General features: G+C 33.9%; 1 protein-coding gene across 1 annotated transcript; it reads left to right on the top strand.

The window, feature by feature from the left end:
• The first annotated feature begins 554 nt into the window (after positions 1-554).
• LOC121370138 (homeobox protein MSH-A-like) lies at positions 555-20335 on the top strand. Its single transcript, XM_041495250.1, has 3 exons — positions 555-900; positions 3676-3845; positions 20051-20335. The coding sequence occupies exons 1-3, from the start codon at positions 555-557 to the stop codon at positions 20333-20335; spliced, it is 801 nt and encodes a 266-aa protein (XP_041351184.1).
• Positions 20336-27538: the final 7203 nt, after the last annotated feature.

Genomic DNA, 27538 nt, shown 5'->3' with positions numbered 1-27538 from the left:
AGGCTATTTTTTATCACATCAATTGTCTGGCAGTGTGCGGCAGCGCCTGTGTTTGGAGAAACCGGCAATTAGAGTCAAGTACCTTCGACATGAAGCATATGGATGAACGGCGCGGGGTCACGGTAATATATAGGTTTTACGCATCAGAGATGCCTTCCATTAACTTTTGTTCAACATAACATTAAGAATTTGTTAAGATATTAATCCCGTACGTGCACCTGAAGATGATATTTTAAGTATTACACCTGTCTCTACCTGGCGCGTGACTTTATGACGAGTGACGGCTTCTTGCACATGCGCCCAGGGACTGTGGTCGATCTGCAAGGACCAATCATAAGGCTGTGTCACATTTCGCGTCTTGCTGGAGGGGTGATGAAGAACTTGTCGGAAATCAGTCCATCACACGACTAATTGACCACCATAAGGAACCCTGCTGAAGTTTAATGTTTTGTTAGGTTAACCAAATATATATTTTAAAATTTGCAACACTTCTTTAACTGGTAGTAAGAAACTAATGTTAAAATCTATTCAATTAAATAATTTAATCATCCTCTATGGAAGGACAGAATAAAAGTGCTGTGACAAAATATTTTCCCAACGAATCAATGGACCTCCTTCAGTTTGCAACCAACGAAACCGATTCCAATTTCGAAAACGGTTCCTCTGCCGACAGCGATGAAACGAACGAACCCACGGACCAACCTGCAATTACAGAGTTAAAATTTTCTATTAAAAACATCCTCGGACTCGACAAGGAAAGTGTTTCAAAGATTGCTGACCAAGGATGTTCTTCTAAGACACTGAACAATGATGATAAAACGAAAGACGATCTTATAGATGAAGATTCATCCAAATTCTCCTGGCTTCAATGCACGCGATACAAGCCTCCTAAACTTCCTAGTAAGTTTTCATTGGTTTCATTTATAAAAATAGTTTATTAATATTATTATTATTTCCTTCTTTTAAAGGTGAAATACATGAATACATCCTTGTAAGTATTTCATAAACTTTTAATATATTTTTTAAAGAATTAAAACTAAAATAATAATAAGCATTCGTAAAACCAATTTAGTAAAATTGCACGATACCTTAGCTGAAAACTTTTTTAAGTGAACAAGAGTGGATGGTGTTAACTGCAGAAACGTTTATATTTAAAGCATTACATTTGTATATTAAAATATGTATAATTGAAATAATTAATCAATGATTTAATAATATTAAATCTAGTATTAAACATAATATATGTTACTGGATTGAACAAAACAAAAATCTAATTTATGAGTATAATTTGACTTTTTTAGATAAAAAAGTATCTTGGTTTATTTTATAATATTCGAATATTTCAAGGAAATATAAATATGTATGTAAAATATATATTTTTTTTTCATTTCCTTCTTTTTCTATTAAAAATATTAATTTTTATGCATATTATAAATTGCATAAACATATCACTGACGTCTGTTATGTATATATCAAGTCCTAGTAAATTGGAAAACTTGTGCGTTTATTTTTTCAAAAGAATTTTTTTTTTCTTCTTAAATATAGTAGGGCAGGATAATAAAAGGTAGATATTTCCATTGATATATTTGATACATTGATATTTTAGAATTGAATGCCCACCGAAATTGGTTAAGTTAACGATTTAATAATCTATGGATAAATTAATTAGTTTAAAATTTGTTTAACGAAACCACTACCGCAAATTAATTTATCGTCGGTTATTGGATGTCCCAAATTTAGTAATTACGACACATCATCTCCAAAGGAAACCCGCAGCATGTTTGGAATAATAGTAAGAGATCGTTTATATGCACTTTCCCATAGACAGGACAGCGCATGGTATATAAGTAGAGGGAAATGATTGGGGGGAAAAAAAAAAAAAAAAAAATGAGTCCGTCGCGGTGGTTCGATCCTACGACCCCAGAGGCGGATCTAAGGGGGGGGGGGGGCAGGGGCCCGGGGCTCGCCACCCCCCGATTTTTTTTTGCGACAGTTATAATTTTATTATATATTAATTTTCATTTTTTTATGATCCCTTCCAAAACTCCCCCAAAGTTGCATTCCGCCTCATGTCATTGCCCCCCCCCCCCCCACAAATGGATTTCCTGGATCCGCCACTGGACCCAATCACCTCTGGTGAACGCTCTATTGACTGAACTAAATCCATCCCCATATAAACTAATTATCACATTTTTGTAAAGTGCCACACGAAATTTATGGAACATATAAAGGCACGAGCTAACTATTGGGTTTCTCTTTTAAATCATTTAAACATTTTTATTGCAGCAGACGTGTGTGTGGAGGTGAGGATTCATGGTCAACCCCTTTCCTCCTGCCCCTGCTCAAAGCGATTTAAAAAAAGCACAATGATGAATTTGATTTGTAACATACAGGAAATGACATTTTAGCACACCTGATTTTCAAGATTTTATTTTTCACGAAGCATGTACCTGAATCCCTGAAATTGATTAATTGATATATACTAAGGAAGTCAAAACGGTTCAGCTATTTTTCATGAAGTATGTACCTGAATCCCTGAAATTGATATATACTAAGGAAGTCAAAACGGTTCAGCTATTTTTCATGAAGCATGTCCCTGAATCCCTGAAATTGATATATACTAAGGAAGTCAAAACGGTTCAGCTATTTTTCATGAAGCATGTACCTGAATCCCTGAAATTGATATATACTAAGGAAGTCAAAACGGTTCAGCTATTTTTTATGAAGCATGTACCTGAATCCCTGAAATTGATATATACTAAGGAAGTCAAAACGGTTCAGCTATTTTTCATGAAGCATGTACCTGAATCCCTGAAATTGATATATACTAAGGAAGTCAAAACAGTTCAGCTATTTTTTATGAAGCATGTACCTGAATCCCTGAAATTGATATACACTAAGGAAGTCAAAACAGTTCAGCTATTTTTTATGAAGCATGTCCTTGATTCCCTGAAATTGATATATACTAAGGAAGTCAAAACAGTTCAGCTATTTTTTTTAAATACAAAGTTCTGCATCGTCACTTGAAAATTACAAACTGAATAAAAATCATATTTTTTTTATTATTAATATACATATTTGAGATTTTAATTGTAATGACGTGTTCGATTGCCTCGTAAAATTGTTCATTGTAAATTTGAACAACAAAACCGTTTATTACGATCAAGACCGTATCTCTGCACAAATGATTATTTAATAATTTTGATCCAACAATTTTTGAACTTCGTAAAAAATGCATTTAAAAAGTATAACATTTGCTAGCATTTGTTATGAAGAGTTTGTTATGAATAATAATAATAATAATAACTTTTTAAAAAATGGGAGAAACCCCCACTGAAAAATAAAAAGAACAACAAAAATCTAAAGCTAAAAGGGGCTAAATTACAAAAAGACCAGAATGTCTCCAAGGAATGGCTTTTTATTATGCTTTTCTTGTGGAGAATGCTACGAATGGAGAAAAGCATGGGATTTTGTTTGCTTCAAACTGACATTATTTACAGGAGACAAACGGGGAAAAAAAGGTAGATTATAAAAGGAAAATATACATTTACAAACGAATCAATGATCTTTCACGACACTTACAAGTTCAACAATTCATTTGTTTTACTTTATTATTATTATTATTATAATATATTTTAACCGATTCATATTTTGTTTTTTATTCTTAAATTTCAGGGCGCAAAAACAAAGATGGTGTTAAACGACGGAAGTTAGGCCGAAATCCCAGAGTTCCATTTACCCAGAACCAAGTATCAGTCCTGGAGGAGAAATTCCGGCGAACCCACTACCTCAGCAGTATGGACGTGGCGGAACTGTCCTCAGTGCTCAGTCTATCGGATAACAGAGTAAGTTATAACATTAAAAGTACTAAATACTTATTTTCATCAATGGCGGATCCAAAGAGAGAAGAGAGCTTTTAGTCAATGTCTCAAAAGGTTTTCATACTGTTTAATAATTATTTTGATTTCTTTAATTGTTATTTAATTTCGTATGGTTTTTTGATGTGTGTGTGTGTGTATGTTTGTAAAATGAACTTTTAAATAAATAAACAGGGCCGTATGAAATCACAATCGTCATGTTGGGGGCAGTACAAATCGTGGTATATTAATATAGGACTTTTCCCAGCTAGACAAAAACAAACCCGGGCATTTTTAAACTAAAAGAACACTTTATCGTATTTTCCGGCAGGGCAGCTGCCCATTGCCCTCTCCCAACTCCCAATAAATACGACCCTAAATATGTTTAAAACTAAATTTGATATAAAAAAATATATTCTTTTTAAAAATTATAGCTATCAAACATTCCATAAAAATGGATTCCTTGGCTTGACCTTTTTATTTCAATGAAACTTAACAATACCACTCTTATTAGAAGAAAAGCAGAAATTTAGCATGTCTGGAAATAGATTTCGTCCAAAGACTTTCACAATATTACCTTATTTCAATGGGGGTTTTCTTCTCTTCCATACACAAAATGTTTCTTACCTTTCCAAGCACTCTATTTTCTTTCCATATTCTTTTACTATTCTGTTTTAGTTTAAAGTTACATTACATCTTATACATTATCCCTATACGTATGAAGTAATCATACAGTAGTAGTAATGACAATGGTAACAATGGTAGCGGTTATGATAATAATGATAAATATACTATTTTCTATTTTCGAAATTTATTCTTTAAATTAATTTACTTTTTCTTTCCTTTAATCTTTCTTTCTTCTTTCTTTTTGTCTTCCGTCTCTTTATTTCTGTTATTTCTAGCTTCTCTGTTAACCTTATAAAACTATAAACTATATTTTACATGTATATATATATATATATATATATATATATATATATAGTTTATAGTATATATGTATGTATGCACAATGTTTAACCTACTAAATGATTGTAAAGTAGCGATACCAGGCCCCAACCCTGGCACTACTATATTTGTTTTCTGGGATCAATAAACTTTATTAAAGGAAACATGTCACGTAAACCATATTTGGCACCAACCATGTACAATTAATTATAAATTGAATCACCTAAAAAAAAAAATTATAAAAAATTAATTACTTAAAATATCTCCATAAAAGAACCCCAGATACGAGCTCTTAGCGGAAATTGCCGATCTTTAATGAGCAGGGCAATCACGAGGTCCGTGACGTCAGAGACGCGTCGCTTGATCTGAAGCCTCACACTTAAAAGCATTAGTCCGTACCACTCATAAAGAATCTAAGACTTGCACAGCTTACCAAAACAATGAGTGTTCGTTCGCAAAACGTTTTGCCGTATCAATATGAGCTGTTAGTAAATGAAGAAAGACGCACATTTACTTACAACAGTGATACTGAAGAAAAAACGGATAGCGAGTCGGAGGGTGGAGAAACTGATGGTGCCAGACCAGACCGGTCGACCAATTTACAGCCCGGAGCCCGAAAGCAACCCGGAGACAAAACCAAAACTCGGATGCTAATGCCGAGGTGTATACTGTTCATATTTAGCATAAAGATACACCTCGATATGATGTATTTAAATATGTAAAAAATATAAATGTAGGACAAACATTTTTGGGTTTTTTTAAAAAGAAAATGTCGCATTTTTTTATGTTCGGGCTGTACATAATGAAATCTGTATGCACAGTGTAAACAAACGCTCTAATTTACGACAAGGCGCTTCACTTTCATTAACCTGGCTTGTAAAACAACATAAATGACTTGAGAGTATAATCAACTTTTAAACTAAATATATTTCTATTTGCATCAATAGAACGAAATGGGGTTATAGTATTTTTCTCTCATAAAAAAAGTAGCATATTATTAGGCCTATTGGTAGGGTGCGTTAGAGTAAAAACGACCACTCACGATACCCAAGTGATAATTTTCTTTTCTTTGGTACTACGTAATTGGTCAGTTTTGTAATTTTAGATGGGAAAGTCTACTTAATCGAGGGTTTTACAGCATTATTTACAGTAATGAAGCAGGGCGGCTGATAATGTCTATTAACATTGTACTATAGTCGCGACAGGTTACGCCACAATACCCTGTGATCTTAAAAAAACTGGCACGTATTTTGTACGTATGTCTAGACCGTGGTAATCACTTACCTGGTCGATACCCTGCAATATACACCTGCCAATCAGGAATCACATGTGCAGGCCACGGAAAGAAAGGACCAATTAACTAAAACAACACTCCGATTCTCAAGTCAGCCCGTGGATGAAACATAATAGTTATTTCGACACCGACAGTAGTGGGTTTTTTTGTATTGAACTTCGTGTTGCTTTGGAGCTTCGGGCGATGAGGAACGTTTTTGTGACGTATTCCGCCCGAAGATTAAAAACATTATTTAAAATTAATCTCAGTTTGGCCAGCGATGAAGTTAGACGTGGTTTCATGCGCTCTCAACTTACCCCCCCACCTGGGGGGACTGATCGCTAGTTATGGATCGCTGTTGGAGTACCGCGTCGCGTACACCGGGTCACGGGCAACCGTGACCTTGGTGTATGGCGACGCGGCTACAGCCAAGAGGAAGGGAACTAGGAAGAGGAAACGTGCGCCAGGGGCGGCTCAGGCGGGGACAAAGCTGGCGGCTCAACCGCCAGTGGCGGTCCCGTCTGCGTCGCCGCCCCCACCACGACCAAACCGGACGGATCGACGGGAGGCGACTCGCCAACCAGCCGGACCGACTGTTCAGATGCGGGAAGTGGAGCAGCCAACCAGTGCACCGCGACCAGCGTCACCTGTTCCCGCTCGTCGTTCGTCTGCGTCGAGACCCCCACCCACGGGGGACTCCGCGACGGCGACTCTGGATGTTGGGGCTGTCAAGAGGAAGGCCGTGACCCCCCCGGAGGACCAACCAGCCAAGACGCGGCCTTCTACTTCCTCTTCGGGTGACTGGAGAGTGGCAGCGCGGAAAATCAAAGGCCAGTACTCTAAGTACTTGGTGGGAGACGTCACGGACCCCGACAGACTGCCAGGCGGGGTCTACGAAGAAAACTTCAAGACGTTTCCCGATGGCCACCAGGTCGCCATCCACACGGTCAAACTACGGGGAGTGGAAGCTATAGTAGTGACGTCGCGCCGGAATGATCTTTACCGACAGGGATTCCTCAGCCATGACATGGATAACAACACCATCCACAGAATCATGAAGATCGTCACCGGCGCCCAGTACCCACAGATGGTCCACTGCCTTAACACCCACAGCTACAGGAGACTGGTGCCTCACTTTGAGGAGAGGAACAACATCACCTCCCCGTAGATGCTGTGCACCCAAACGGCCTTAACGAGGCCACTCGCGTGGACATATCGATCGGACTTTAAACTTTTAGATCTGCGTTCAAAATTTTATGTCGAAATTACTTTTTTTTTTTTAAATATTATTAAATAGTCCGATCCTCTCTTCTTTCTCTTATTTAATTTTGGACTGTCCTTCTAAAATGCTCCAAATTATATAAATATTCGACCGAGCAGTCAATTCTTTTTTATTTTTGGCTTGTAACCTTTTTATTTTTATCTATATCTATTAACTTCTTTACTAATTGCTATTTTCAAAATTCTGCCCAGTTTCTACCACCCCCCCCCCCCCCCCCCCCTCCATCCCGAGTCAGGCCACCGATCTTATCGGAGGTCGGACTCGGGATGGGCGTGTTCGAAACCCTAGTGGTATATGGGCACGTTAAACTAGTTATCATCATCATTTAAAATTATTATTGTTTTCTACACGTTTTTTTTAAAAACATATTTAAATACATCGTACTGAGATGTATCCTCATGCCAAATCCCATGTTTGTATATGCCATATTTAATTACTTATTGACGTTTCCTTCTTCGGACGGTGAATACAGATTTTGTTATGTAGGCCTACAGCCCTAACATGAAAAATCTTCTTTTTTTCCAAAAAACATAAATTAATAAAAAATTCTACATTTTTGTTTTAACATATATAAATACATCATGCTGAGGTGTATCTTTGTGCCAAATATGTACAATGTACACCTCGGCATTCGCAACCGAGTACTGTTTTTGTCTCCGGGTAACGTTCGGGCTCCGGGCTGTACTGACACCAAAGTACTATGCGGTGTTGGTGTCCAATCTTTTCTTTTGCGATAAAATACACGCGTCTTTCTTCGGATACAATCCTTTGGAAAACCATAAAAAGACAATCCCGATCGTTTAAACTGTTTATTTTTACACCCAAAGGCCGCGCAGTACGGCACTGTTGGACTGAAAAGATCGTAAGCCCCTTACTCCATATATAAACAGTTAACAACAATGGAAGAGTACAGCGGCTCTGACGTCACTTCCCTTTTTTTCCGAACGCTCACGAAGAAATATGCATAAATCGTACTTTGATACTGATTAGCGTAATTTCTTCATTTTAAGTTAACTACACGTATTTTATTGTTATAAAGTTATTTGTATATTATTTTTATATCATTTTTCTTTTAAAATGAGCTATAATATGGTCTCGTGTCATGTTTCCTTTAAAATAAATATTAATAATAATTAAAAAAAAACAATAATAAAAAAATAAAATACGACCCTGATAAAATACCTTTTTAGACAATATATTTGATGTAAATATGAGTTTGCTCTTCGCATCAACTTACATTGGAGTCGTTACTGTTTATGCTTATATTCCGCTACAATTATGTGATTATAACACATCAAAACAAATGTACAAATATCCTGTTTTAAAAATCAATATTTTTATGTTGAAATTAAGACACACGATTGAATCTTTGAAAGAATTTTAATATATCGTTCCGGATATATGATAGTACTAATTCATTATACAATTGAAAACACTAAACAAACAACAAATGTAAGATTGAATTTTAATTTAAGGAAAAATGTCGTGATGAGATAGGAAAAAGACATTACAAATCTCAACAGAGATTTAAAACGCACATTCCATTTATGTTAGTAATACGTTTTCAATGAAGAAGAATTTAAAAATATTGGCGTATTCAGAATTGAATTTGCATTAAACATTAAACATACAAATTAATATTTAAACACTACGTGATAATGGCTTTAGATTCAAACCTTTGGAATGTCTGCACTGTAGAATATTGGGCTAAGCAGCATCTACATCATTAAACGAACGCATATTTCTTAGCCGAAAACAACGTTGGGACGAGGGTGGGGGTAGTGAAGAGAAGATTAAGTCCATTTAAATATGTTGATAAAAATGCATAACCGACCTCGGTGGTGTGGTGGTTAAGGAATTACGGCAGGTAGATATTGGTTTCGCATTCCGGTACCGGCTCCCAATCAGAGTTCATTGGTATATGTAAGGCCACTATACAAACGTTCCTATTATTAACTCATAACAACTCATTATACTTGACAGACAACCCAACTAGCTAATGTGTGTGCCCAGGATAGTGCTTGAACCTTAATTGGATATAAGAAGAAAAATAGTTGAAATAAAATGAAATTAACAAAAATAATTATATATACAAGTATGTGTATATGTATGTGTTATTATATATATGTATGTATGTATGTATGTACACACACATACACACACACACACACACACACACACACATTTATATAATGCATATTTCGTTATTTACTATTGTTAACCCACATAGTTCCTGACTCTTTCCTTCCCCCTTGTGTTGTTTCTTTGTTTTGTTTTGTTTTGTTTGGGGGATTTTTGTTGGTTTTTTTTGTTATGAATAAATAATTTCAGTAAAAACTTAAGTGTTGAAAGAATGGATTGAAAAAATTTGAGGTTTTTAATGTTTGAATAAGGAGTCCTAGGAAATAGGAATGTGGCAGAACTTATAAAATTCCACAAATGCCTTTTTTTTTAAATCGAAGTTTTCATAATTTCCATTCGTAATTAATCAATATAATTAATTCAGTGCCAGCATTCACTGTTGACGTACCAGTTACAAAATTGTGTAAATATATATATTAGCAGCAACAATTCAGAGAAAAAATAATTGATGATACATCTACGTATTACTCTCCACCACACACTGCAATGTATTATTATGTGATGAATATATGGACATAAATTTGATAATAACTGGTACCGAGTTTGTTATTCTATTTATTATCTCAGCTATTTTATCTCTAAAAGCCTTTATTTTCGATACACATGCACGCACATGTATAGAAACGATGTAAACCACTTTACACACTGTACGAGTAAAGCTATAACTTTAAAATTTATTCACGTTCATAGATAATTTTCAAAAACAAAAGTTGTCTTTTATTTTGGTATAAAATCTATAATAAATTGCATTAAAATGACATTTTGTTATAAAGTTAAGACAAAAAAACCAGAACCGTAAACGCAAACTCTTTAAATTACATGACGTAATTTTGTATCTTTGCCAAATCATGATAACGTCATATTTAGTACCGACAAGGTCATTGGTTTGTAAGCATCAACTCGTCCAATAGTATTGTTCGTTAGACCAACGCAGAATATTTCCCACTGAGAAAATATGAAAAAAAAATTCCTGTTAAGAGTGATCACTGGGGTAATAAATAATTATATGGTGGATTATGGTTAATGTGTATGTATAATTAGTTGATCAACTATGGATAATGTATGTATAATTATGCGATGTATATTTATGTTATGAATGATATATATGTGTGTGCCTATGAACTGTATATGTTTACGACAAATAAATTGTTATTATTATTATTATTATTATTATTAGAGAAGAGTTTAAGAATTTCTAGTCATAAAAAATAACAAAAACATATAATCGTAAATTACAAAAATCACACGCATCAATGATAATTTAAAAACAAAGAAAAGAAAAGGTAAAGGAATTCGTAAAAAACCAAAGGACTTATGATTTTAATTTCTTTAAAGAATGCATATAAAATCATATTTTATGCAATTTGCTATCCCACTAAGGATGTTTTCTGGTGTTCTGTCGTATTATGGGTTTTTGTACTCTCTCTCTCTCTCTCTCTCTCTCTCTCTCTCTCTCTCTCTCTCTCTCTCTCTCTCTCTCTCTCTCTCTCTCTCTCTCTCTCTCTCTCTGTGTGTGTGTGTGTGTGTGTGTGTGTGTGTGTGTGTGTGTGTGTGTGTTACACTTACAAATCATATAAGTTATTAACCAGATAATTAATTAATTCCATTAGGCTGCATGCTGGGATATCATCAACAATACACTCGCAGAGTGTAATTACTGTCATAACTGTCAGCGACTCTAATGATTAAATGAGCTGTATCAGACGCCAAATATACCCTGACGTCACCGACACGTGGTCAGGCTCGCGTTAAATTATTGTTGGCAAACACACGGCATATGATTTGTCGCCATAACCCGGCACCTATCTCTTATATCGCACCTGAATCCACCCAATAATCCCTTGATATGTTTTGACACGTGAAAATGAAGCGCATGCTAGGTGTAAACTGTCGCCGGCACTCATGAAGGTCATGTAGTAATATGATATTATGATATTATAGTAGGCCCATAAGTAGTATATATAATTTAAAAATCAGTAATACTATTGTATAAAACAGATGCAACTAAATGTATCTATGTACATATATTGAAGACTAAATTTGTATTAAATATTTAAGAGCGGATTTAAGGGAGGACCAGTGGAACTTGCTCCCTAAAACAAATTAAGTGCCTTTCAGGTGGATTTTTTTTTAATTAAAGGGACATTCCTGAGTTTGCTGCATTGTAAGATGTTTCCGACTAATAAAATATTTCTACGATTAAACTTACATATTAATTTTTTTTTTTTTTGGTTAGAATATCAGTGTCTGTATATTCAATGTGTTTCTGGGCGTCTTAATATTTATAAGAAGCCCAAACTGGATTTTGTCTTTAAATAATTTCGTACGTACGAAAAAACACAATATTTTAGGAAATAAAATGAAATTTAATCTAGTACAAATATTAGAACGATCAGAAACACGTTTAATATACAGCCACTAATATTTTATGCAGACAAATATATTTGATATGTAATTACAATCGTTAAACAGTCTCTGTTAGTCGATAACATCTTAAAAATTGTAGCAAACTCAGGAATGTCCCTTTAAGAGTGTTTTTATAATTTTCATCCATTTTTCGATGAGATTTTATTTTCGTGCTTGTCGGAGTACCATAGTTTGAACATTTACTAAATTAACTTTGAAATGCCCCATCCCCCACCCCCTAGTAATGTCCCTTAAATAACAATTCAACAAGTGTGTAATTTTTTGGTATCTGCCATATCTATTTACTCAAATTAACTTTGAAACGCCCATTTTTGCCGTATTAATATGCCCCTTAAAATACCAGTAACTGTCGACAAAAGAACGTTCTGAAACCCTGTACCAGCCTCCATTGTCAATAATTTCAGTTTGAAATCACGTAAAAGTAAGTGTTAAGAAATAATGAAATTGTACTATTTGTATGTGGAATTTGTTAAAACATTGCTAAAAAAATAAAATAGAATAAAATAGCAATACTTGCCCACATTGCTGATTTTTTATATTTTTCCCATGGAGTTTGAAATGATATTTTCTCGATTTTGTTTTAATCCTACATACAAAATGGACCTCCAATTAATACTAATAAAAACATATTGTTAACAGAACATCATTGTAGTAAAGAGTTTAGCACTATAGTATATAAAAGACTAAATAAATCGAGAAAATATAATTTTAAACGGCGTGAAGCCAGTGGCAGATCTAGGACATGAGGTGGAATGCCAAGGGAACTTTAGGAGAAGTTTGGAGGGGATCGCAAAATTTAGGGGGGGGGGGGGGGGGGCGGGGGCGGGAAGCAGACAGCATTGCTGTTTTACCAAATATATATTATATTGACCAAAATTACACAATAAATGCATATAAAATCATATTTTAAGCAATTTGTTATCCCACTAAGGACGTTTTCTGTGCCGAGTTTTTTTGTAGTCTCTCTCTCTCTCTCTCTCTCTCTCTCTCTCTCTCTCTCTCTCTCTCTCTCTCTCTCTCTCTCTCTCTCTTGTAATTCAAGGGTAAATGCACACTACATGTTGGAATTTAGTTTTGATTATTTAGTAAACTGGTCTGGGAGTGGCTTTCCTCTTTGTGGCAATGCAAGGATGTATGCAAGGATGTATTGCCCAGTAAAGGATCTTATATGGAGTGGCTGTCCTCCTATATACAAGGCACTAGATAGAGATTCGAGGAATCAACCACTTTTTTTGCCAAAACCCCATTGGACTTTGCACTGTGCAGAGATACGGTCTTGCTCGCAGATAACGCTTTATCGTTATCGTTCAGATTGCGTACAACAAGTTTCTGAATTTAAAAAATAACAAAAACATTCTTTAAATCTTTTTAGATTTCTCCAGCCTGGGTGGATAGATAAATTATTCTTTCTTATTTTATTAAGAATTAAGGAAACACACACACAAACACATTCTTCATTTACGTCTTACCGTGTGTACAGATTAAAATAAAAACAAGAGTTCAACAGTAATAATACAATAATACAGCAGTAGATGTACACAAGACACTCCTATGGAGTTATGAGTGACTTTAAAACTATTAAAAGACTATCAAAAATATTTTTAAAGTACAAGAAGTAAAAAGTCTTTGACGACGTAATAAAATAAGATGACAACTTTTGGCTGTAATTTTAACAATATCCGAGTGGGTTAAAAGTTATGATTTTTTCTTTATCTAAAAGTTTATTAAAGTTTACTACAGCAGTTACTCTAATGTCATCATAAAGAATAGAATGAATGAATGTTTAACGACACCCCAGCACGAAAAATACATCGACTGTTGGGTGTCAAACTATGGTAATGCAAACAAATAAAGTGATGATCAACGTCAATATAAAAATTCAAGATTTAAATAAAAACAGTATAAAGCACTGTACAAAAATACAAATATCGCAGATAGATACTGACTTTTACTGAAAATTTCAATTGTATCTCAAAGAAAACGAGGGGATTTGTGCTGTATTGGCCATTCTCATAGAGAATGTTACACCCCTACACCACGGTGAGGTTACAGCACGCGTAGGGGTCATAAAGAGGACAGTGAATAAGAATATGTTCTTCAGATTCTACATATTTAAGACAGTTAAAACAGGTGTTTTTTTGTGAATCTCCAAATTAATAACGCACGTCAGTACGACTTAGGCATAGGCGTAGTAACATAAAATTCAGTGGTAAAACCATGTTTAAAAGTTCTATAAGTACGGAATCTATTTCCTCCATTTTATTCTAGTAGACGTGTCACGTTCCAAAATATTTGTCCATTTAATTTTGAAACCATCTTATGCTTTTCTTTTCGTTTCTGTTATTGAAATTGGATTATTAAAAAGATTCATTGTATTATTAAAACCCAGAGCACTAAATTTTCTGTGAAATCTAAAATGCCAGTTTTTACAATGTGAACCTGATGTATTGTTCGACCATTCAAAAACTCCAAAATTTAGCCTATTAAAATTAAGTTTGAGTGTTCTTCACTACTAACTGTCTTCCATTCACTGGTGTCCATCCCACATCTCCAGCAACTACAGCGTTTGGAGCACATTTTCGTAGACCCAGATCAAAGAGCTTGGCTAATAGATGCACTAATGGATATTTATAATAGGCGAGATTAGACAAACATTTGAACAAACAAAACAACAACAAACAAACATACAAACAAACAGAAAACCCTAAAAACCTGCTTATTCACTAGAAGCGCGCTTGAACACATTAAGTGATATATAGACACTCGACCCTGATCCCAATATGCAATGCATTTTCACCGCAATCCGTTATGGGAATTAGAAATTTAATTTACTAGTAGTGTTGGATTCATCAATGGAAAAGAGATATTAAAAACAACATCAACAAAAAACGTACACTTATTGAATCCTAATTTATAACGATTTTATCTATTTCTATCATTTCGTTTTGTCATCATTTCTATCAAATTAATGAATTTTTCTCTTCTTCTTTTAGTTTTTTTTTTCGAGGGGGGGGGGGGGGGGGGGCGACAAAAAAAGGATTTTCTTACCAATTGTACTTTTACAATATTAGTTTGAATGTGTTACAATTAATTCAAACTTTTACACAAAACATGACACTATTTTGTTATTATTATTATTATTATTATTAAATAATCATCAGACATTTTAAACAAGGCGCAACGATTCTGTTGTGTATGCATACAAAGTAATTTAATATTGTTATGATGGAACTATAAACAGTAATTTTAATTTTCAATCACATCAAAGTCCTTTCGGAAATATTGGATCGATTTACTTTCTGAGCATAAGATATAACTGGAATAGGAAACTTCGTTATCACTGAAATTGATCTATTTTCTCAATTTCCTTCGCATTATATTCTATTTCATTACCTTCATCTGTCAAGAATACTGTGTTTATTACTAGTAATCTATTTTGTAAATTTTATCCAAATTATTTTAGATATTAAAAACAAATTATGTTAGTGATTTATTTATTAGTTATATATACATGCATAGTTTTTAATTTGTTATGTACTATAAAGTTTAGTTTATTTACTGATTTAGATTTATATAAAATTTAAAAAGTTATTTCTTTTTATTTATATTAATTTAAATATCGGAATAACAATTTCAATAACTTTTCCACAAAACCATCGCGACACCATCAAGAATTTCTGGAAATTAGTGAGACGTCTAAACAAACCCACCCCATTCCACCAAGTTGTAATAAAAACACTAATTAGTACTAGTTCGCTAGATTAAGAACCAAAACGAAATAATAATAAGAAAGAAAGAAAGAAAAAGGAAGCAATAATGCAGCACCCGCGATTTTCAATCAATTACAAATGATTACAGCGAATGACAGCCCATTATTCCCCAAAGTTACGAAAAATGGTTTTAATCCTACTTTTTGCTAAAATAGTCTTTTCTGCACCTGATCCAAGCTTTTACGAACAGTGTGAATAATAAGGTGTGTTTTCAAATAAATTTAGTGGGAAGATGAGCTAAGTTATCTGGTGTTTTTCTCACGATTCAGAGTGGGCCTATAAAGATTTAGCTTAATGACAATAAAACGGATATTTCTCACACTTTATGGCGGTATTGAAATAAAAGAAATACACAATTGGTTTTATAATGCGTTTTCAATAAACTGTTAATTCAGTTGGGCGCTACAAAAGCAACCTTGAGAAGCGTATATTTTCCTGAGTCGGGTAATTACTCTTCACAAAGGTGTTACCCCAGAAGCCAGCCCCAAATGCTACACTTCACAGTCTCTTTGTCCTGCTACGATCTTCCTATTGTCAATGAATCCAACACCAGCTCTAAACCCAAATGCAACAACAGTAGCACAATTATTAATCTGATAATGTAATGTAGAAGGCAGTATTTGTCGCACGAAAGAGCCCAACTAGGATGTCGACAGGGCGGAGGTTAATGAGTAATGACCGCCTTGTGTCGTACGGATGATCGTGCGCGGGCTCAGCCTGGAGCAGGTAAAAGTTTCTAACCAGGTAATTATTTACCTGGCTGAAACCTTCCATCTGTGCTCTTTGACTGGCAGATTAGAGGTCTTGACTTCGGGCTCGGCAAATTATACACCTCGCATTAATTTTCACTCAAACATTTCTGAGAACAAATTTGAAATATTTCATTCTGTGTGACACAAGTGTCGAAACTGACGCCAAAGATTTTCACAGCGCGTGCATCAATTTCGACAAAGGACGGGATTTAGCTCAATCGGTTGAGTGCTCCTTAAGGTGCTTGCGTTGCAGGATCGAACCACCTCGGTGGATCCATTCAGCTGATTGTTGTTTTTTCTCTCATTCCAACCAGTGCACCACAACTGGACAAAGGCCGTGGTATGTGCTTTCCTGTCTGTGGGAAAGTGCATATAAAAGATCGCTCGCTGCATTGGGAAAATGTAGCTGGTTTCCTCTGACGACTATGTGTCAGAATTACTAAGCGTTTGACATCCAATAGCCCGATGATTAATTAATCAATGTGCTTCAGTGGTGTCGTTAAACAAAACAAACTTTAACTTTTAACAATTTCGATAAAAACATATTTTGAAAGAGTTGGAATAAAATAAGACGGGTCTTTTATTATTATTGTTGTTGTTGTTGTTGTTAGTTAGTTAGTTAGTTACTGAAAGAGTTGTGTTAAAACAAGTCGGGTGTTTATTAAAACTATGTTTGTTTATTGAAAAAGTTGTGTTAAAGTAAAACCGATGTTTTTATTATTATTATTGTTGTTGTTTACTAAAAGTTAAAGTTAAAGTTTGTGTTGTATTTGTATTCATATATGTACCAAGCAATGTATTCCTATTATTTGTATCCTCCTGTTAACCATTTTGTCAAAATCAGAATATGTATGTTCCTCTTACGCGGTGGCATAACGGCCTGAGTGTAATAAAGTTATGCTCTGTTCTGTATAACGACACTACCCAATAGCCAATGTGTATTTTTGTGCTGGGTTGTCGTTAAACATTCATTCAATCATTCCACCCGAACGCATTGATTGATTAATCATCGGCTAGGAGATGTGTATGGAAAGAGTCGTGTTAAACTAAGACGGGTATTTACTTAAAGAGTTGTTAAAGTAAAATTGGTGCTTTTTATTGTTTTATTTTTTTTTAAATTATTGTTGTTTATTGAAAGGTTTGTGTTAAAAGTATATTTTATTGTTTCATAAAAGAGTCGTGCTAAAATAATATGGGTCACGGGTCATTTTAATTATTATTCTTTACCCAAAAAAAGTTGTTAAAATAAATCGGGTCTTTTAAGGAAGTGCAATGCCTATTAAATGGCCAATTTAAAAGAAGTTTTGTTTTTATAAGGATTTGCTAACAAAGCTTAAAACATAAGTATTTGTTTTCTAAGTTTACGAAGTTATTTGCTTCGTGTTTCAACACTACCCCCCCCCCCCCCCCCCCCCCCCCCCCCCCCCCCCCCCCACCCCATCCCGAGTCAGGCCACCGATCTTATCGGAGGTCGGACTCGGGATGGGCGTGTTCGAAACCCTAGTGGTATATGGGCACGTTAAACTAGTTATCATCATCATCATCGTCGTATTTCGCGATAATGCGATGTGATTTATGAGAAGTTTTCATTTAATTCATAGGTGATAATGTGTCGTCGTGTAAAATACGTCAAACTGACAGTTAAAAAACTCTCAGATAAACGTTATGATTGATAATAATAATAATAAAAATGCTGTCGGGTATTGAAATAAAGGAAGGTGAGAAACAATAATGATTATGATATCAACCAAACACCGTTAATGTTTTATCTAGAATTATTTTATTAATAATTTAAAGAGCTTACATAATTTGATATTATTATGAACGAGAGAACTCACATTACAACACCGTGGGACTAGCGCAGTCGGTAGAGTGCTTGAGTCGTACGAATGAACCACCTCGGCGGTACATCAAAACCGCGGTATGTTCTTACCGGTCTACGTAAAACAGCAAATAAATGGTTCTCCCATTCTGTTTCTGTCTCTCTGTTTATCTATACCATTTCGTGTTATAAATGTATAATGTTTATGTATATGAAGATTTAAATCATTTTTGAAATGGAAAGTCATGGTTAAACATAAATATATGACGTTTTCGCAATGTTTCTTTAATTCATTTCTACAGTAATCTGTATCATCAGAAAGTATAAATTGTTCAGCTTTAGTTCAGTATATATATACATTCGTGTACATATATACACAGCTATAGAACAATGGAGACACAAACATGGAAAATTATTACTAATAAACAATTTAACTAACACGTGAGAGGTACGCAAATGACATTAATTCTCGGTTTGAATTTATTTTAAATGTTGAACCTTCTAGTAAATGTTCACAAGTATCACACCGTGAGTTTTTACATTTTGTGATTCTGGCGGGGGTGTTATGTTCTGCGTATTTTGTATTAGTTAGCATCTTCTTTAAGTTTAAAGGTTGTCGTTTACTTTTAATTATTGTGAATTTAGTTAGAATTGTCTTCATAGTGTCGCTTTGTCGCAAAATATCCAAATATCCAAAGTGTTTATGTACACACACACACACACACACACACACACACACACACACACACACACACACACACGTATATATAATGTATATTATGCTGTATATGAACTTTATAGAACGAAATAATAGCTAAATGTGAAATAAACAACGGCAAGCGTTTTCGCTTTTTAATTAATTAGGCCTGCAGAGATTTAATATAAAAACGATTGCCATTATTTAACATATTGTTGTTATTCTCTCTCTGCCTTTGAACTTTTGTAGTATTTTAAATTGTTTGATTTAATTTTTTGCGTCCATAAATTAATTTATAATTATAAAGAGATAGCGAATTAAAATAAACCCGCACAAAAATATTATATAAACAAGAATTCTTAAAACAAAGAAAAAAACTTAAAACCCCCCAAAATCTTAAAATAAAATTAAAAAACTAACAAAAAACCAACAACAATAAAAAATAAAACAAACAAAACAAACAAACAAAACGAAACAAAAACAAACAAAAACAACAACAAACATAAATAAACAAACAACAACAGCAACTAAAATCCCACCTAAACCCCTAACAAAAACAAACAACCCATCTATTATAACTGCTTCTGGTGATTCAGAAAAAAACATTCTTTCATTTCTTATATTAGAAAGAGAATGTCCGTTTTAATTATTCATTAAACTTTAGTTATGGCAATCATTTAATATGTGAAATGTGAATGACCAATTATATATAAATTATAATTTTCATTATTATTTTTCTCAAAATGTTTGTCCATGAAAGATTATATATTTTAACGAATAAACAAAAGATAAAAACAAATGTTTGTAATGTTTTTTACTTTCCATCCCATTCAATGTCTGTAAAAAAAAAAAAAAAATTAAGTGTGCTTGCGTGAAAATGAAGTTCAAAAAAACGTTTTAACAAAATTATAAAACATTTCAGAATTCTAATTTTTACATAAAGTATATTTAAAAAAATAAATAGACCTCTTGCAATGTGCTGATATTGCACATAATTTACCAAAAGGTACGACTAGAGTAACAGCCCTCTCATCAGATAGCCAATAACGTTTTATGAAAGCTTGTGTTTTATTTTTATTTTAGGTTAAAATTTGGTTCCAGAATCGTCGGGCACGTGAGAGACGAGACCGTGAATCAGCCCAAATATCTCCACTCAGACAGAAATCGTTCCAACCACTCCTCGTGCCGTCAGTCACGTGGCCCTTGTACCCGGCTACCGGATCATTAGCCCAGCTGCACTCCGTCGTGCAGCACTCTAGAATGGGTTTCCTTCCCTCGGCGTTTAGTATGTATTTACCCCACCACGACACGAACTCGAGACCTGCATGTACAGAAACGTCAGTTGGATGTGTGGATTCCAACATGTAATGCCATATATTAGCACACTTAAACACATAATTTGTATAACATTTAAATACTTTTTTTCTAAAATGATTTTATCAAAAGAAAATACTATTTATTTATCATTTGACGTTAACCATAGGTATATTTACAAAAACGAATGGCTCAGTTATTCGTAAAAAGTATGTTGTAAATACTAAGGATTAAAGGGACACACCCTAGTTACGGCTATTTGTTAACCATTACGGCGTTGTTTTTCGCTATTAAACCCCATTTTTCACAAATAAAATTGCACTTTACTTACATTTTATTATTTAGAATACACATTTCCATTCACCTGAAGTGCTTTTTGGTAATCCTGATGTTTGTAAAACCACGAAATGCATTTTTTGCATTTTTTCACAAGACGTTCTGTCGAGAAAAAACCGTTAAGCAAGCGAGGTCCAATCTATTTTTAATGTCACAGACGTTGGTATATCACGTGACCGTTATCATTTTGGTTCGGTTTGTTTTCTCGTGCACGGTTCGCGCAATCAACATCCGATTTGTTGTTGTTCATTTGTGAGATTTTTCTTCACAGTTCGTGAACATTTTCAGTAACAATAAAGTTCAGACAAGTAGGTGTCTCAATACAAAACGTTACAAACCCTTAAAACCAATAATTTTGCTAAGTCTTACGATATCTGGAGAGGGGATACAACCAGGACAGAACAGATGGAACATGTCCAGGAGAGCTGAAACGAACGCACCCCGAGTCTGTGAAATTTGTCGTGACGTAGGCATTGTTGTGCTTCGAGCGACATCTACCGGTGACATCAGAATACTAACTTTCAAAATTATTTCAAGCAATTGGGACATGGGGATTCCCATGGTATTTATCGATATAAAACCTGCTTTTTCACTCCATTTGATAAAAACGTGATCTAAGTGTCTTACAGGTTTGTAGATTAACCAAATTATAATTTATTTTCGCTGGATGGAACTAGGGTGTGCGGCTTTAATAGTGTTACCAATACATTATGATTTTAGGGGCGAATGCACCAAACTTGTACCGATATACTCGATAATTTCCGTATTTCAACTTCGTTTTCAGTCGGAAACCCGTTATGTTCGATTGTTTTGTGGTGTTTCGGGTTGTTGTTTATTTGTAGGTTTTTTTAGGGGTTTTTAGGGGTTTTTTTGGGGTTTTTAGGTTTTTTTATTTTTATCTATGTTGATATATGTTAAAAAGGAGGGGCTTGGCATTATTTAATAAGGTTTAGTACGCTGAAGTTACCCATACATTTCATGTTGTAATAATAAACTTCAACATGTATAATGCATTTTCTTTATTTTGTTACAAGCCTTCTTTAAATCGGTTGATACCGCTGTAAATAATATATTTCGATACGCATTATAATACACGAAACCCAATTTGCGATATTTGTATTGCGATACAAAAATTATCATAATACCAATTCCTAGTAAAATACATATTGTCTAAGTGTCAAATTCAAATTCTTTATTACTTTAAGTTTTTACAACTTATCAGCATTATATAAACATAAACATAAAATAAATAAATAATGTACAAGATAATGGTGGAGAGTGATTTACCTTATTGAATACATAATATATACATACATGTACATACACACGCACGCACACTCACGCACCTACACTCATACACACACACACACACACACACACACACACACACACACACACATACATACATATATATAAACTAATTCAACATATCAGTTTTACTAATTAATATATTAGTTGGCTATATGCCATTGTTGAGCATATGCCAGAGGTAAAGTATACGTTTATGCTACCAGGTGTAGGTTCTGTATTGTACAGCATTAAACAATTTATTCCAATAATTTATTTCTTACATTATTTGCTCGTACTAAATATTTCCCGAGGTTATTAAATTCTTTAATATTACCAGTACTTAAAAGTTGAATAAGTTTAAAAAGGCTTGGATGTCTTTGGTAATAATGTTTTATAAATTTGGTTCTTATATTATTGAATCTAAGACATTGGAGAATAAAGTGATACTCGTCTTCTATTTCATTTGTATCACAAAGTGTGCATATTCTTTGAGATCTTTCAATATGTTTGTATATACCCAATTCTATATTTAACTTATGGGCACACATTCTAATTTTAGCTATTTCTTTTAAATAACAAATGTCTAATGTGGTTTTTTTTAGATAAGTCTGTAAACTAAATTCATTTACCAAATATTGATATAAATTTCCTTTTGGCGTTGCCATTATTCTGCTATAACATTGCTGCTTAAACACATCACATAGCCTTTCTTTAAGTACATTATAAATACTGTCATCAACATGTGTTAAGTTCCATATATATGTTAGACCAAGTGCATTAAGTTCTTTTTTAACGTTTATTAACCAATTATCTCCATATTGCTCCATTTCCTCATATATAGCTTTTAATATAGTTATTAGTAGTATGTAGTTTTATCCAATATTTAAAGATTCTTAGTTTTCTTATAATACACAGTGGAAATCGTTCTAATTCATTATATACAAAATCGTTACATGTGCCTTTTCGTAACCCTAGTATTTTTTTTTACAAAATTGTAAATGGATCTTTTCAATGTCTTGAGCAGTGTCAGTGTCGTATATTTGGTCCACACTTGGTCAAATGTTTAAAAAAAACAACCCAGTTGTTATCATATACGCTAGCAGTAAGTTAATATGAATATGGATTTCCACTATGATTATATTGTGTCGTCCAGCCACAACAACGAATACAATGAAGACGTATTGGTAGTAGAAAAAAACAATCATAAATAGATTGGTGTGTTGTGATCTTTTCTGAGATGCCAACCTGTAGCGTGAGAAAATTAGAAGTCAGGGTCCAGGGACTACAGGCTCTTGGTGAGGTCCAGGGCGAAGTTTTTTGTTGTTGTTTGTTTAAGTTCAAAATAGAAAGCTCTAAAAAAAAAAATAATAATAATAAAATAAAAAAATCGAGTTTTACTAATAAATACGGTTAATGTTAAACCATACAAGTCGGTCACCGGTAGCACCCGCGAGTGATTGTTGGTACTGAACCGAGGGTTGGTTCAGTATGCTATATTATTATTAATAGGTAACGAATTCAGAGACCCTGCATAATCAGCATATAATTCCATTCAGATCTAAAATATAAACAAGATTATAAAATATTTTTATTTTTAGTAAAAGCTTGAGATTATAGTAACGTTTCGTGAGAGCGTGATGTTTGTTACAAATGCGTGAGACTCGCGCCAAATGCGTGAGTTTTGACATGTATGAGCATTACATGTACAACACAAAGTATAATTGTTATGACGTATAGTCCATTTTGATTATCTCCATTAAAACAGCATTCACTCAGTTGGTATTTTTTGTCATGACTAATATTACAAACATGTTTAAGTGTTTCATCACAGTCACACCCATCATCATCATCATCATCATCATCAGTATTATCACTACAACCACATCTTTATCTTCATCCGCATATAAGTTAGACCTTTAATTAATGTTTTATTCAATTTTGTTATGTACATGTACTTTCCAACCCACTGAATGTCAACTTGGTTTTTGTTCATTTCAAATTATTATTCTATACATTGTACACGTGTGAATATATTAGATATTTTTATTATTGTTGTCTGTTTGATATGCAGGCCTATATTTGTCTTAATATTGGTAGGCTACAAGTTATTACACAACTAATGAACGTAGATTGACATTAAACGCTTTTGTAGTATATTTAGAAATTAATTAGTCCCCTACTGTTTTACCGGAGGGGACTATAGGTTTTGTCTCCTCCAATCTGTCTGTCCGTCTGTTTGTTTGTCTGTCTGTCACACATACTTGTTTTAACTTTGTTTTTAGTAATAGCTCAAGATATTAAGATGAAATTTTGTATATAGCTCTAGAGATGCAGATCAAGTTTGACTTTCATGGGATTGGCTCATTTTTGACAGATTTATGGCTCTTGAAATTAGTAGATATGAACATTTGTTGAGTCCGGTAGGGGACATGTATTGCTTTAGCAGTACTCTCAGAATGCTTGTTAAATAATAGAATGCTTTGTCCGCTTTATATTTATTTAAAATAAAATTACCATGATTATTATTATTATCATAATTATTAAAGTTGTAGTGGTAGTATATATTGTTGTTGTTGTTGTTATTATTATTATTATTATTTATTGTTTTTGTTGTTATTATTATATAAATTATTATGTTTTATTAAAATGTTTTATAAAAAGAATATAATAAAGTACTAAACTACAATATGCTGACATATTAAACACTAAGACGCAATTCTAAAATTAATTACCATGTAGTCATAGAATATGTACAAAGTATAACTGGATAATATGATTTATATAGAATGTATAAGTCTTCTACTTTAATAATAAATTATCATTTCATGTTTTTTCTCAAGTAAAGAACGAAATTGTTTTTCATTTTATAATCCCTCCCCCCTCGTACATTCAATAATTAGCGACTATTATATTATTGTGAATTATCAACAACAACAAAAATCTTAAAGAAAAAACATGCTGGATATATGATATACGGTATTTGATTCAAATACAATTCAATGAATGACATTTATAATGTCTGAAAAAAATGAATTGTATTAAAAGTCTGTCTCTTTGCTTCTGTCTACCATATCTCTCTCTCTCTCTCTCTCTCTCTCTCTCTCTCTCTCTCTCTCTCTCTCTCTCTCTGTTCACCTAATTTAAATTGAGTTTGATATTCTTTCCTCAACCATCAGACATAACAATTCATTTTAAGTTGTGAAAGCTCTAATCGTTCAGTACGTACAATTAAAAGTTTTATATAATTTATTTGTAATTCTTAACAGGGCTGAGGATACTAAGAACAAAACAGAATTAAGCTACAATTTAGATACATTTCAAGAATTAACCTGCAAGAACGCGATGAACATTTGAGAAAAGTCATATTTTTGTTTGCTTGTCCACAACTCCGTGCGTTAATCATCGGTTAACGGTTTTGGTGCGTGTTGTAATAAAGATGCCTCAGGTAGAACAAACGAGTGATTGCTAATCAGTAAAACCGGAGACAGTCGGGTGTCTTTATTAGTTTACAAATGTAGTAATTCATTTCTGAGTTATCGTTAAACATCAATAAAGTCCAGAACTAATAACATCCTCTCATTGCGTTCCGTCATCTAATATGTATTGATTATTTGAGAAAACAGTCGCCGCTCTCTCAGGCCGTGCACGTTCACGGTGTTGGATGACGCCAACGCCGACACCGACCACGAACCGCGCCAATAGATTGGAATCGTCAACAGGCACACGATGTCATTTGTGGACGAATTTAAAATCTTGTATTGTAACTCACTAATTAATCTAAGCTTGAACCTGGTAGCGAAAGAAAGAAAAAAAGACCTTTCTGAAATTGTCAGTATGATCATTGAAGATGGTAGTCACGTTACGAGGGTATTTGATTACAAAGTCGAGTTAATTTGCCTCAACAACGCGCTTCACGTTTGAAACAGATGAATAAAATGAAATAATTAGCGTTTATTATTGTCAATATATTGGAAAATGATACCCAGGTATCAGATGAGCCATCATAATGAACAAATGAATTGAAATATACAGCCCTGCAGCAAATTAGCCACTTCGGTAGCATTTCAATCAAGACGTATTACTCCAGCCTGCATGCTACTAAGATCGTAATACTTGTTTTTTTCAGACATTGCAAGTTTATCTTTATTGCCAGCGATATTGTTTGGCATCTTGAGGAGATTTGTGATGAAAAAGGGTATTGAATATCCATCAGCGTTGAGAACCTCTTCAGAACATTATAAAAAAGAAGTAGATGTCTACACGTAATTTTCCGTATTTCGGAGGAAAATATTCAAATGTTCCATGTTGTAGGTTGCGCTGAAATTGCGCATTGAATTCGTAGATGTTGGCTTGGTGTTAAAGGGACCATCGTGAGTTTGCAACCATTGTAACATATTTTCAAATAATACACATCGTCGTTGAACTAAGTAAAACTCGTATCTGCATTTTTTATGTTTTACGGGAGACGAAAAAAACAGTTTTGGTACAAGCTGATTCAGTGTAACAAATGGTTCTTAAGATCTATAACATGACGAATAAAGTCATTTTAAACTGATGAATAGTATTTATCAATAACTGAATTTGAATCACAGAAATGTCATTTACGAGTATTTCACTGTGAACATCTGAATTAAATTTACTTACTAGTTTTTCATATTAATAATTTCTTCATTTAGTATGACCAGTAGACCTACATTGTTTTTCAAGTTACCGTGATACTTAAACCTAGCCATGTAAGGTGTATCATATTATAAACACTCCCAGTCTCAATTGTGTTCTGGGTCCTATTCCACGACGCAATCTTAGCGCTAAGATCACCGTAGGTGAATAATTATATTATGTACTTAAGGTGATCTTAACGCTAAGATTGCTTCATGGAACGAGGTCCTGAATCAGTTAGCGTATTTGCCATGATGTGTACTTGTACTCATTTTCAACAGTTAAGCCGCGCTCATGGCCAGGTCTTCTTTGCTGGACCAGGAATTCCTCATTAAAATTATTAATCAGTCAGGTACCAATAACAAAAAGGTTGTTTAGCTTAACTGACTGTTAATCTGCTGTTGGTAAAAAACAAAAAAAAGTGACCTGCAGGTACGTATGCAGGACATTGTGCAGGGCCTAGACTGTGGTAAGCGATGTTTAGAGAACAGTTCTCCGGACAATATTTTGTTTTTAAATCGCTTAAATCAGGAGCAGTTCAACGAACCCTCCTCGCCACCCCCACCCCACACACATTCTTGACCAGGCTGCAACATGTAAAGGCCAAATTTTAAAACTGTATTTTTTAGAAATGACCATTTGTAATGTATTGTCTGCTACATTGAAGAATGTGGCACAATAATGAATTCACTTAAAAAATTACCAAAGAAAATATTTTCACTAGCGATTGCTAGATGGTTACAGTAAATATCTTTGTGAAACAGGCCCCGGGTCACCAATAGATTAGGTGTCAACGTTTTAATAAAACTTTGTATATTAGATCTTAAAACTTACATGGTAGGCATCCCATAGGGTGGCTGTCTGTCACTTTTTAGGGTGTATAACACTATAATGTGTATACGAATTGTTCATTGTCCATTTAAGTTAACTAACAAGAATATTCATCAATGGTTTAGAAAATGTGTCTTTTAA

Source organism: Gigantopelta aegis, chromosome 4 (assembly GCF_016097555.1).
Source record: "Gigantopelta aegis isolate Gae_Host chromosome 4, Gae_host_genome, whole genome shotgun sequence".
Lineage (NCBI taxonomy): Eukaryota > Metazoa > Mollusca > Gastropoda > Neomphalida > Peltospiridae > Gigantopelta > Gigantopelta aegis.
Note: the sequence above shows the minus strand (reverse complement) of the source record. Positions and strands in the feature narration are given on the sequence as shown.